Below are 12,656 nucleotides of genomic sequence, written 5' to 3'. Positions count from 1 at the left end.
CGTCAGACCACTCAACAAAATGATGAGTGTAAACAGACCAGAACCATGACTGAAGCTAGCATCTCAAAGCTTTCAAGGCCAGCGGAGTCATCTTTTTGGAAGACTTATAACCATAAACTGTGTCCACCGTCCTAACAGGTGCCACTTTATATAATGTTTTCATACCCTACATTACTCATCTCATATGTATATACTGTACTCTATACACATCTACTGCATCTGCCATCTTGATATAATAAATGTATCACTAGCCACTTTAAACAATGCCACTTTATATAATGTTTTCATACCCTACATTACTCATATCTCATATGTATATACTGTACTCTATACCATCTACTGCATCTTGCCATCTTGATATAATAAATGTATCACTAGCCACTTTAAACAATGCCACTTGATATAATGTTTTCATAGCCTACATTACTCATCTCATATGTATATACTGTACTCTATACCATCTACTGCATCTTGCCTATGCCGTTCGAGCATCACTCATTCATATATTTGTATGTACATATTCGTATTCATTCCTTTACACTTGTGTGTATAAGGTAGTTGTTGTGAAATTGTTAGGTTATATTACATGTTAGATATTACTGCATGGTCGGAACTAGAAGCACAAGCATTACGCTACACTCGCATTAACATCTGCTAACCATGTGTATGTGACAAATACATTTGATTTGATTTGATCTAGGTGTCCATCTATGATGAATAGAATTAAGAAAAGACAGTAATAAAATCAGTGATACTCTCATGCATTAAATTTCACTAGATACACTGTTTATTCAGTCTCATGCTGATGCTCACTTGTTCTTCTATTTTCCATGTGTTTTATTCTAAGAAATATATAATTACTATGTAGACAGACCATGGATAGTAAATTGCACTTTTGAACAGTCTGTTGAATATAATGCGGTGGCAGGATTTGTGAGAAAGAAAAGGCTTCCAACTGCTTGTAAATGGTTGTCCTTGGCAAGAATCGTCATCCTGACAGCTGTTGATAACACCAATACACATGCTTCCCTTGTCTTGTTTGTGGTACTTTTTCACTCATAGGAAATAAGTCATTAGCCTGTTAAATCCATGACAATATTTATTACTTATTATTTCCTGAGAAATATATGAAAATCTTATATTCTTGATTAGTACATTCTGAATACAAAAACGTTACAATTTGAACTCAATGGACACTGGCCACTATAGGAGTAAACTCATCAATCAGCCATCCATTCATTCATTCATCCCCAGAATGAATGTCCAACTGACCGATCAACTGACCTCTTGTTTACATATTTCAACCAGGGGAAACATGTCAGTAGTATATATAATCCTATGGGCAGAGGTGGATTCCAGGACWTGCATGCTGTATGCCATTCGTGACCACTCATCACTGTCCTGCTGCTGTCAGACAGATTATACTGTTGTTAGAACTTTTTTCACAGCGGCACGGAAACACCTGTGCCCTTATGCATTTGAAAAAGCAGTGCGCTTCATAGGGAACAGGGTGCAATTCGGGAGTCAGCACGCAACCTATTTTTAGTGTTCTGTGACAGCCTTCCTCCACACTTCAACATGACTATAGTGTTTATCACCGACATGGGTCTTATAAGTCAGTAAATAAATAGTACAATAAATACCTAAATGCTGGCAGCTGTAGAATGCAGACTGACAAATCAGTTAAAACAGGTAATGACGTTTCTTCAACACTTAAATTAACTCCTGGGTAATTTTAACTGCATCATTCATCACGGAATCAGTCACATCGATCGTTTTGCAAACGTGTTTCCTCAATGAAGATACCTGAGACCATTCACCGCAAACCTCAACAATTAAATCAGCTTGAGTGAGCACCGCAGTTTTGGACTCTGACCTTCAACCTGCTTCTACGTTGACAAGGTAACGTGATGTTTATATAATATCCTCGATATCACCTCTCTCTCCTCCTCAATCAATCACTGGTATGCCATGCCCATGCACCCAACCTGGTCTCAGAGTATTTTGTATTATTCTGTACGTAAATCCGAGACACTCCATTTGGTATGATATGTTACTTTTCGTATGGTATGTATTAATTTGTGGATGTCCATCATCTATTTTGTAGATATGTTACAAATTACAATTTGTATGATATTAATTATGTGAGAAATGGTGGTGGAAATCCCATTAAAACAGCTCAATACATTAGAGGTGCTGAAGAGGCTTTTTTTCGGTTGCTTGTACAGTACATTTTTATTTAGAACTTTCTTGGAAGTATATAGTGGCCGTAACGGGAGTAAATGAAGATAGTTGCTCAGAGAAACTCCATATCTGGTGATCAACGAACGTATTTTGACATTATAATGCTTGCAGTGCTGGTGAATGGGAGTTTGAATAGGAGCTTTTGGGGCGTTAGAGAGGTTTCTACTGCACAGATACTCGTTSAAGCTGTTTTGTGATAACCTACCGTGTTCAGTTATTATGGCCATAATATTTATTTCAGATTTAACCATCAGCTAAATCATTGGTGTAAAGTACTTCAGTAAAAATACTACTTAAGTCATATTTTGGGGTATCTGTACTTTACTTTTGACAACTTTTACTTTTACTTCACTACATTCCTGAAGAAAATTATGTACTTTTTACTCCATACATTTCCCTGACACCCAAAAGTACTCGTTACATTTTGAATGCTTAGCAAGACAGGAAAATTGTCTAATTCACTGGATCAACAGAACATCCCTGGTCATCCCTACTGCCTCTGATCTAGTGGACTCACTAAACTCATGCTTAGCTTGTAAATGAGTGTTGGAACATGCCCCTGGCTATGCGTAAACTTAAAAAAACAAGAAAATGGTGCAGTCAAGTATCTAAAGTAAGAGTATAAATCATTTCAAATTCCTTATATGAAGCAAACCAAAGTATATTTGAAACCAAATACTTTTACTCAAGTAGAATTTTACTGGGAGACTTTCACTTGAGTCATTTTCTATTAAGGTATCTATACTTTTACTCAAGTATGACAATTGGGTACTTTTTCCACCACTGCCTGTACTGAGCTGACAAGGTAAAAATCTGTTGTTCTGCCCCTGATCAATTAAGGCAGCCCCCGGCACCTCTCTGATTCAGAGGGGTTGGGTTAAATACGGAAGACACATTTCAGTTGAAGGCATTCAGTTGTACAACTGACTAGGTATCCCCCGTTCCCTAATTGTGACAACAATTACATCCTGCATCACTGCTATAATAATGACTGGTTTCCGCTAGTTACCACAGCCACAAAGTCAAAATTGGCTATAGCCTAATGGTTAGGGTTAGGCATAAGGGTAGCAGTGTGGTTACGGTTACGGTTAATATTAGGGTTAGGTTTAAAATCACATTGGTCTACCGAGTGGCTGGTTCGATTCCAGGTTGTATCACAACCGGCCGTGATTGGGAGTCCCGCGGTATGCCATCATTGTAAATAAGAATTTGTTCTTAATTAATTGACTTGCCTAGTTAAATAAAGGTTAAATAAAAAAAGCAGAGATTATGGAATAGGTATGGAATATTGTTATTTGATCACGAGCTTGTTGCACGCGCGCGGCCTCTACTCCAACCACCGACCGCAAATTAAGCTAAAACGGCCCTTTTGCTCATGAATTGATGATGACAAAATGTGTCAACATTTAAAGACAACAAAATGTAATGACAACATCCGATAGTGTATGCTCCTGTGTTAATGCAACAGTAACCTAACGTTGCAGGCGTAAAATAATGCAACAGCAGACAATCTCCAGGCATTATACAAAAATAAAAAACAAGTTGTGGAACAATGCGCAGATGTAGGCCTACCAACCATTTCCAAGTGGAAGCGCTGCCTGTGAGCGCTGCCTGCCGGGCAGTGTAGGCTACACCCCCTTAAACACACACACACAGACACACACGCGCGCGAACAATCAAAGCGATCTGAAACGTTTTATCTGGCCCTGAAGCCCAAAGCGAAAGCACATGTAGCCTATGCTACCAAGGACATGGGACAGAGTGGGTGAATGAGTTTACCTCGGTGTCGTAGATTTTGGTGATGAGTGAAAACTTGTACTTCTGTGACTCTCGTATATGCTGGATGGCCAGTTGGACAGCAGGCTCGATGCCCTGACTAATGCTGCTCATCAGCGCCGACTCGTTCATCGGCATGAGCACCATGATGGGCAACTTCTCATCATCCCCCGAGAACCAGCTGTTGTCCTGACCGTGCCTCGTATAGTCATTGCAGACCTTGGCTAGCACAGGTTGAAACGCCAAGATGGACAGGAGCAGGCATCCCGACAGAGGCGTCATCTCCCATCCGCAGTGCCTTCGCGACGGGGCCATGCTACTGTGGCGTGCAGGACGACCAAATAAGATCCACCCAGCTCTCACTGCTCAAGCATCGCAAAATCCGGGTCGTCCGAGCCGAGAGGAGAATATAGTAGCCTATTAAAATGGTCCAAACAGTAAAACAGCAACCGTAGCCTAGGTAGGGGGTTCAACAGCAGCGAGCAACCTCAACGCGATTGTAGCCTATCACAGCGAATTTAAAACAGATTTATTCTCGATGACAGGTTTTCTGTAGGATTATTCCAAGGTTCCAGTTTTGGTGTTGCACCATATATGGAAGAAACGGAGACGCGTTCTGTTGCAGGTGTTATTGGCGCTGACGGTTCTCTCCTCCTGGTCTCCGTGATGCACAAGGTTTCCGCGTTAAAATCTCTCCAACTCAAACACTATCCTCTCAACCTGGTGAAGCAGCGCGACAATGGCACAAGAACATCACAATTCACAGTCCGTAGGATGCTCAAAAAGCCCAAATAAGACAACTTCAAGATGACAGAGGTCGACCAGAGTCATCCACTCTCGTTGACAGTTGGATACAAATTCACCTCCCGAGTATTTTCACCATCAAGAGACAGCAGAGTAGCCTAATAGAACATCCGTGCCAGCGCACTACAATATATAACCTATTAAGGTCGAAGAGAATACGGAAATTGTTCTGAAGAGCCTAAATAGACAATATTCAAAGTAATCTTAAATAGAGAATATTCAAAGCAATCTTGATTGCAGCGCGTCCAGAGTGCGCGAGACCAGATAGCTTCGGCGTTCTAACAGTCCGCGCGACTGTCAGTGTGTGTGCTAGCTGCGGACGATGCTCCTGCTGCGGCTGCCTTATTGCCTCTGAAAAGGCTTCACTTATTTAGCGCTGTCTGCTGCTACTCAGAGCGCGCACGAGTGGGAGCAGCAAAAGAAATGCGGAAAAAGGAAGACAGAGAGCGAGAGGGAGGGTGGGGGACTCAGAGGAGGGATGGATGGATGGAGCAAGCTCTTGTGTAAGCATCAGCCGCCTGACAGGCAGAGTTGATTTAATGGGCTTTCTGTTTAGCAGAGAGACAGGGTTTCAAACATGCAAGAGGGGTTGTCAAGTGTAGCCTGATACAGTACATGACCAAAAGTATGTGGACACCTGGTCGCTCATTCCAAAATCACGAGCATTGATATGAAGTTGGTCCCCCTTTTGCTACTACGGCAGCCTCCACTCTTCTGGGAAAGCTTTCCACTAGATGTTGGAACATTGCTGCAGGGACTTGTATCAATTCAGCCACAAGCGCATTAGTGAGGTTTGGCACTGATGTTGGGTGATTAGGCCTGGCTCGCAGTCGGTGTTGCAATTCATCCCGAAGGTGTTCAATTGGGTTGAGGTCAGGGCGCTGTGCAGGCCAGCCAAGTTCTTCCACACCAATCTCAACAAACTATTTCTGTATGGACCTTGCTTTGTGCACAGGGGCATTGTCATGCTGAAACAGGAAAGGGCCTTCCCCAAAGAACAGAATCGTGTAGAATGTCCTTGTGTGCTATATTGTTAATATTTCCCTTCACTGGAACTAAGGGGCCTAGCCCGAACTATGAAAAACAGCCCCAGACCTTTATTCCTCCTCCACCAAAACCAAACTTTACAGTTGTCAGTATACATTGGGGCTGGTAGCGTTCTCCTGCCATCATCCAAACCCAGATACGTCCGTCGGACTGCCAGATGGTGAAGCGTGAGTCATCACTCCAGAGAACGCGTTTCCACTGCTCCAGAGTCCAATGGCGGCAGGCTTTACATCACTCCAGCCGACGCTTGGCATTGCGCATGGTGATCTTAGGCTTGTGTGCGGCTGCTCCCGACAAACAGTTWTTGTGCTGAAGTTGCTTCCAGAGGCAGTTTGGAACTCGGTAGTGAGTGTTGCAACTGAGGAGACTTTTTTTCGCACTTCAGCACTCAGCGGTCCCATTCTGTGAGCTTGTGTGGCCTACCACTTCGCTGCTAAGCCATTGTTGCTCCTAGACATTTTGACTTGACAATTACAGCACTTAGAGTTGACCGGGGCAGCACCAGCAGGGCAGACATTTCACGAACTGACGTGTTGGAAAGGTGGCATCTTATGACGGTGCCACGTTGAAAGTCACTGAGCTCTTCAGTAAGGCCATTCTACTGCCAATGTTTGTCTATGGAGATTTGCATGGCTCGTTGCTCGATTTTATACACCTGTCAGCAACGGGTGTGGATGAAATAGCCGAATCCACTCATTTGATGAGGTGTCCACATACTTTTCTGTATATAGTGTATTTTCGCAATGGCTCTATGGGCTAGCCTACATCTTAAAACCACCCTGATCTCATAGAGCAGACGCAACATAATAAACATAAATCCAGGTCACTGAAATTAGTATGATATGTTATTTTTAGTATGGTTACATAAGATCGAAGATAAACTTAAGGCAAAGAAGTAGGGTGGTTGGCCGGGGTGGATGGGTAGGCGAACGTCTAGCAACCCAAAAGTTGCTTGTTCGGATTTCATCACGGACAATTTTAGCTAATTAGCAACTTTGCAGTTATTTACTACCTTGTAACTACTTAGCATGTTAGCTAACCTTAACCCTAACATTTTAACCTAATTCCTAACCCTAACCTTAACCCCTAACACCTAGCCTAGATAACATTAGCCACCTAACCAATATTAGCCACCTAGCAACATATCATATGTTTTGCAAATTCGTAACATATTGTACGAACTGCAATTAGTAAGATATTGTACAAATTGCAAGTCGTAACGTATCATACAAATTGTAATTGGTAACATATCATACGAAATGGATGATGGACATCCACAAATTAATACATACCATACGAAATGTAGTGTATCGTACTAATTGGAGTGTCCCGGATTTACTTTTACTATGTTACATCTACCCTTTTGTCCGGGTTGCATGCATGTATAACATAGCCTCAGCATCACAGGAGGCTGCTAAGTGAAGGACGGCTCATAATAATGGCTGGAACGGAGCAAATGGAATGGCATCAAACGCCTGGAAACCATGGAAACCATGTGTTCAATGTATTTCATACCATTCCACTCACTCAGCTCCAGACATTACCAAGAGCCCGTCCACCCAATTAAGGTGCCACCAACCTCCTGTACGTCTGCATGGACTTAAAATAACTTAACATGACTATGGTAGCCTATGGCTAAAATGATTGCTTACTCTATATTATGTAGGCTATATAAACATAGCATATACATTTTAAAATGGTGTATATTTGAGTTTGAGTTTATTTTATTTTTACAGGGACAGTGCACATTAATCAACGTTTCAGTAAAAGTGCCGGTTTTAGCCAGCCGGCTAATTTTCAACCGCAGTCCCTGGGCAGGTTATTAAAAACAATTACAATATGGACAATAGCAACATAGAACAAGACATAGCATACAGACATAGCAACATAGGACAAGCAAGACGTAGCATACAGACAGAGCAACATAGAACAAATAGCAGCAAGACAAAATTCATAAAAGCAACAAAGTGTTTCCACACCTCACAAGTTAGACAACAGACATGGAAAGCGAATATGTTGAATATGTTGAATCACAAGATAAGCAATCAAGGGATTCCTTTACAGAAGTGCAGTCATGCAGGTTTGTAAATTCATAAATGATCTAAAATATGAGAGCAGAAGAGAATGTCGAATGTCACACAAGTGTCAGAGACATAAACCAATGCATGTTATGGACCTCTCAGCAGCAGGTAATGGGGCTAGTTAAATAAACACTGCCACCTAGCATCTTCAAGGCGATTATTCCCCCATTCCCTCATACAGATGGGCAGCCTAATTGTGACTTTGGCTTTAGTGGGCACTGCATTAAAATGTATGCTCACTGAATTTTAAACACAATACTTCTTGAAGGTACACTCCGACAAAAATGATTTTGTTGTCCTGTTTGAGTCAAGTTTCTAAGGGATGAAGGTGGAGGATGACGCTCTCCACATCCTGTATCACTGYGTTAGACGCGGCGCTCTCTGTGGGATAAAATTCAGACAGCTTAAGCCAGTGGTTCCCAACCTTTTCCGCTTTCTGTACCACCCACAGAGTTTTGCTCTGCCCAGAGTACCACTGAAGTACCCCCTCATGTGCATTTTACCAGTATGGTCTCATGAGTCTTCTGAAGTACCCCCTGTTTCCTAGTACCCCTGGTTGGGAACCACTGGGTTAAGCAGTTGTGCGCAAAGGGGGGTAAATGCCTACTGTACCGTTCCTGTGAAAGCCTTTCACATGCAGTCTTTGTTCCCCATTACCTGTATGTCGCCAAGGGCGCTCAATCCCTTTCCAACCCCAAACTACCCACACAAGACTGACTGCATTTCTCCAGCGACATTTGAAGTCGAACAGAACAATAGGCAATTATTTGAAATTGTTTGCTGTAGCCTACACTTCTCCTAAACAGAACATCAAACAGCAATTTGAATCCACCATGCCAGGGGTAACTTCTCTTTACATGTTTTTTCTCTTATCAATCTACACACAATACCCCATAATAACAAAGCAAAAATAGTTTTTTAGATATGTTTGCAAATGTATTACAAATAAAAAACTGAAATATCACATTCAATAAGTATTCAGACCCTTTACTCAGTACTTTGTTGAAGCACCTTTGGCAGTGTGTCATAGCAATTTCCTGTATTGCTAAATGAGGAGAGTTACAAACCACACACCAGTCAGAGTTATACTTAAACTTCATCTTTAATTATATGAGCTTCACCATAGCCCTTTGACTCTCAGATCAATTCAGTGTCTATAATGAATTCTGAGAGTCCCTACAGTCGAATACAAAGATCTTTTATAGTCAAGATACACCCCTCTCAACTTACATGACGAACCACAGAACTCTTCACAAAGGGCCTTTTACTTGAGAAAGGAGTATCCCATAGCCAGATAGCATTAGCTATAAATTATCGTTCAGTTTGGTCTCTTAGACGAGGTTTTAATCTCATTCCTGGTATTTCATAGTACAAAAACATTACCTCACTATCTGGAATGCTCTTTAGGCTTTATTGGCCAAAGACATCGTAAATCTCCTTTGTCAGTGCTATCTCATAGAGGCCCATCCTCAGTGGAACACTGAACACACAATAGTCAAACAGATTCTATTCTGTCGAATAAAACAACCATTCTAATGCAATACAAAGAATATAATATAAGCTTTCAAGCACTATAACATAATCTCACAATTTTCAGCCTCAAGTCTTCTTGGGTATGACACTATAAGCTTGGCACACCTGTATTTGGGGAGCTTGTACCATTCTTCTCTGCAGATCCTCTCAAGCTCTGTCAGGTTGGATGGGGAGCGTCGCTGCACAGGTATTTTCAGGTCTCTCCAGAGATGTTCGATCAGGTTCAAGTACGGGCTTTGGCTGGGCCACTCAAGGACATTCTGAGATTTGTCCCAAAGCCACTCCTGCGTTGTCTTGGCTGTCCTGTGTTGTCTTGGCTGTGTGCTTAGAGTCATTGTCCTGTTGGAAGGTGAACCTTCACCCCAGTCTGAGGTCCTGAACGCTCTGGAGCATGTTTTCATCAAAGATCTCTCTGTACTTTGCTACGTTCATCTTTCCCTCGATCCTGACTAGTCTCCCAGTCCCTGCCGCTGAAAAACATCCCCACAGCCTGTTGCTGCCACAAGCATGCTTCATCATAGGGATGGTGCCAGGTTTCCTCCAGACGTGACGCTTGGCATTCAGGCCAAAGAGTTCAAATTTGGTTTCATCAGACCAGAGAATCTTATTTCTCATGGTCTGAGAGTCCTTTAGGTGCCTTTTGCAAACTCCAAGTGGGCTGTCATGTACCTTTTACTGAGGAGTGGCTTCCGTCTGGTCACTCTACCGTAAAGGCCTGATTGGTGGAGTGCTACAGAGATGGTTGTCCTTCTGGAAGATTCTCCCATCTCCACAGAGGAACTCTGGAGCTCTGTCAGTGGCCATTGGGTTCTTGGTCACCTCCCTGACCAAGGCCCTTCTCCCCTGATTGCTAGGTTTGGCAGGGCGGCCAGCTCCAGGAAGACTCTTGGTGGTTCCAAACTCTTTCCATTTAAGAATGATGAAGGCCACTGTGTTCTTGGGGACCTTCAATGCTGCAGAAATGTTTTGGTACCCTTCCCCAGATCTGTGACTCGACACGATCCTGTCTCAGATCTCTACAGACAATTCCTTCGACCTCATGTCTTGGTTTTTGCTCTGACATGCGCTGTCAACTGTGTAAACTTATGTAAAAACTTATGTAAACAGGTGCGTGGCTTTCCAAATCATGTCCAATCAATTGAATTTACCACAGATGGACTCCAATCAAGTTGTAGAAATGGAAACAGGATGCGCCTGACCTCAATTTCAAGTCTCATAGCAAAGGGTCTGAATACTTATGTAAATAATGTATTTCAGTTTTGCTTTTTTTATAAAGGTGCAAAAACATTCTAAAAATCTGCTTTCGCTTTGTCATCATGGGGTATTTTGTATAGATTGATGAGGGCATTTTTGTATGAAGTGTTTATTTCCAAAATGCTATATATGTCCATAGAATTAGTGTTTTTTTTATCAGAAAGAATTGTTAATGGTATCTTCAAGTGTGTGTAAAATATTACTGTTCTCAAATTTTTTATTCATAGATGAGTATGAAAATGTTTTGTTGTTGTTGCAAAAATGTTATATATCCATCGTATTGCGTAAATTAGACAATGTGGATGCAAGTTTACAGCTTACTATTGAACTAGGTCTTCAATGTATCAGAATTGTGTCAGCCCACTGAACTAAGGCCTATAGGTGTTCATATAGAACTAAATCCTATAGGTGTTCGTGTAGAAGTAAATCCTACATGTGTTAATATAGAACTAAATTCTATAGGTGTTAATATAGAAGTAAATCCTATAGATGTTCATATAGAACTAAATCCTATAGATGTTAATATAGAACTCAATTCTATAGGTGTTAATATAGAACTAAATCCTATAGGTGTTCATATAGAAACTAAATCCTACAGGTGTTAATATAGAACTCAATTCTATAGGTGTTAATATAGAACTAAATCCTATAGTGTTCATATAGAACTAATCCTATAGATGTTAATATAGACTCAATCTAAGGTGTTATATAGAACTAAATCCTTAGAGTTCATATAGAACTAAATCCTATAGATGTTCATATAGAACTAAATCCTATAGGTGTTCATATAGAACTAAATCCTACAGGTGTTAATATAGAACTAAATCCTATAGGTGTGTCATGACGTGCCCTGGGGGGATTATCATAGCCCCCTCTCCCTCTCTCTCTCCACAGTTTTATGATTTAGCGAAAGGTGGTAAATTCCTGGCAGGGACCCTCTTCCCCATTGGACATGCAGTATTGAGGGAGAGAGAGAACAAAGGACTAGACTTGGCCAAACTCCTAAATCCCCAAAATGGGAGAATTAAACAATATTTCCACTTTTGAGAATTTTGTAATGGTCCGTGGACACTTAAGGGACAGTTATGACGAGTGTGTTTCATTTGGTCACTCACATGAAGGACAGGAAACACACATAACGGTATCTCTTAAAGTGTACATTTCCCAGCTATCAGGTTTACATCTAAATATTGTGAAACGTATCTGATTAAACATGAAACTATTTGTGAAAAGATGTAATGTGATGTTAACCTTCTAAATGAGAGTATTGATTTTCATATCAAGATTAACTAGTCAGTGGCCACACTGACGTGAGCATAGACATTACGTCGGCGTCATGGAACCGCACTTTTCTACTGAAATGTATAAAACCACCCATGGCTAAATTTACATTTCATACCAAAGAGACCCACGGTAAGCCGGGCGTCTCAAATGGTTAAGAAGGCTAGAAAACATGTAGCTAAAGCCATATTTGAAATGGTTTAAAACTACAAGATCGGTGACCATACAGCTGTAGTTTGACTAGACGGCTGGAAATGGTTCAACTCTGAGACTATCGATCACTACAGAATAAGAGCAAATCTTAGACGTATAATTACTAGTCTGCAGCTAGAAATTACGTAAGTCTAGAACGAGAATACCGACAACCGCCGAAGAATCTATCTATGAGAACATTTCTGAATGGTACTCTGAAGTATCCATCCTAACCACTGTCAACCACGAAAGACTTTGTGATTTCTGGGAAAGTTAACCAGAGACTCTGATGAACTCTACAGGACGATTGAGGATTCCAACAGAGAAGACMACAAMGACATAYGGGCGTAAATATATATACATTGCAATTATTCTCGAATGAGCGGCCGTTCAAGTGCAAAGGATTAGCATTTCAATTAATATAATTATAGACTGTTTGTAATA

The 12,656-nt window shown here is 41.3% G+C and overlaps 1 protein-coding gene across 1 annotated transcript in view; it reads right to left on the bottom strand.

The window, feature by feature from the left end:
- LOC111955841 (gamma-aminobutyric acid type B receptor subunit 2-like) overlaps positions 1 to 5,203 on the bottom strand; it is a 506,723-nt gene extending 501,520 nt beyond the window's left edge. The window contains 1 exon segment of the mRNA XM_024134728.1: positions 4,024 to 5,203. Coding sequence (XP_023990496.1) covers positions 4,024 to 4,335 — 312 coding nt within the window. The 5' untranslated portion in view covers positions 4,336 to 5,203.
- Positions 5,204 to 12,656: the final 7,453 nt, after the last annotated feature.

This window comes from Salvelinus sp. IW2-2015, linkage group LG31, assembly GCF_002910315.2.
Source record: "Salvelinus sp. IW2-2015 linkage group LG31, ASM291031v2, whole genome shotgun sequence".
NCBI classification, from domain to species: domain Eukaryota; kingdom Metazoa; phylum Chordata; class Actinopteri; order Salmoniformes; family Salmonidae; genus Salvelinus; species Salvelinus sp. IW2-2015.
Note: the sequence above shows the minus strand (reverse complement) of the source record. Positions and strands in the feature narration are given on the sequence as shown.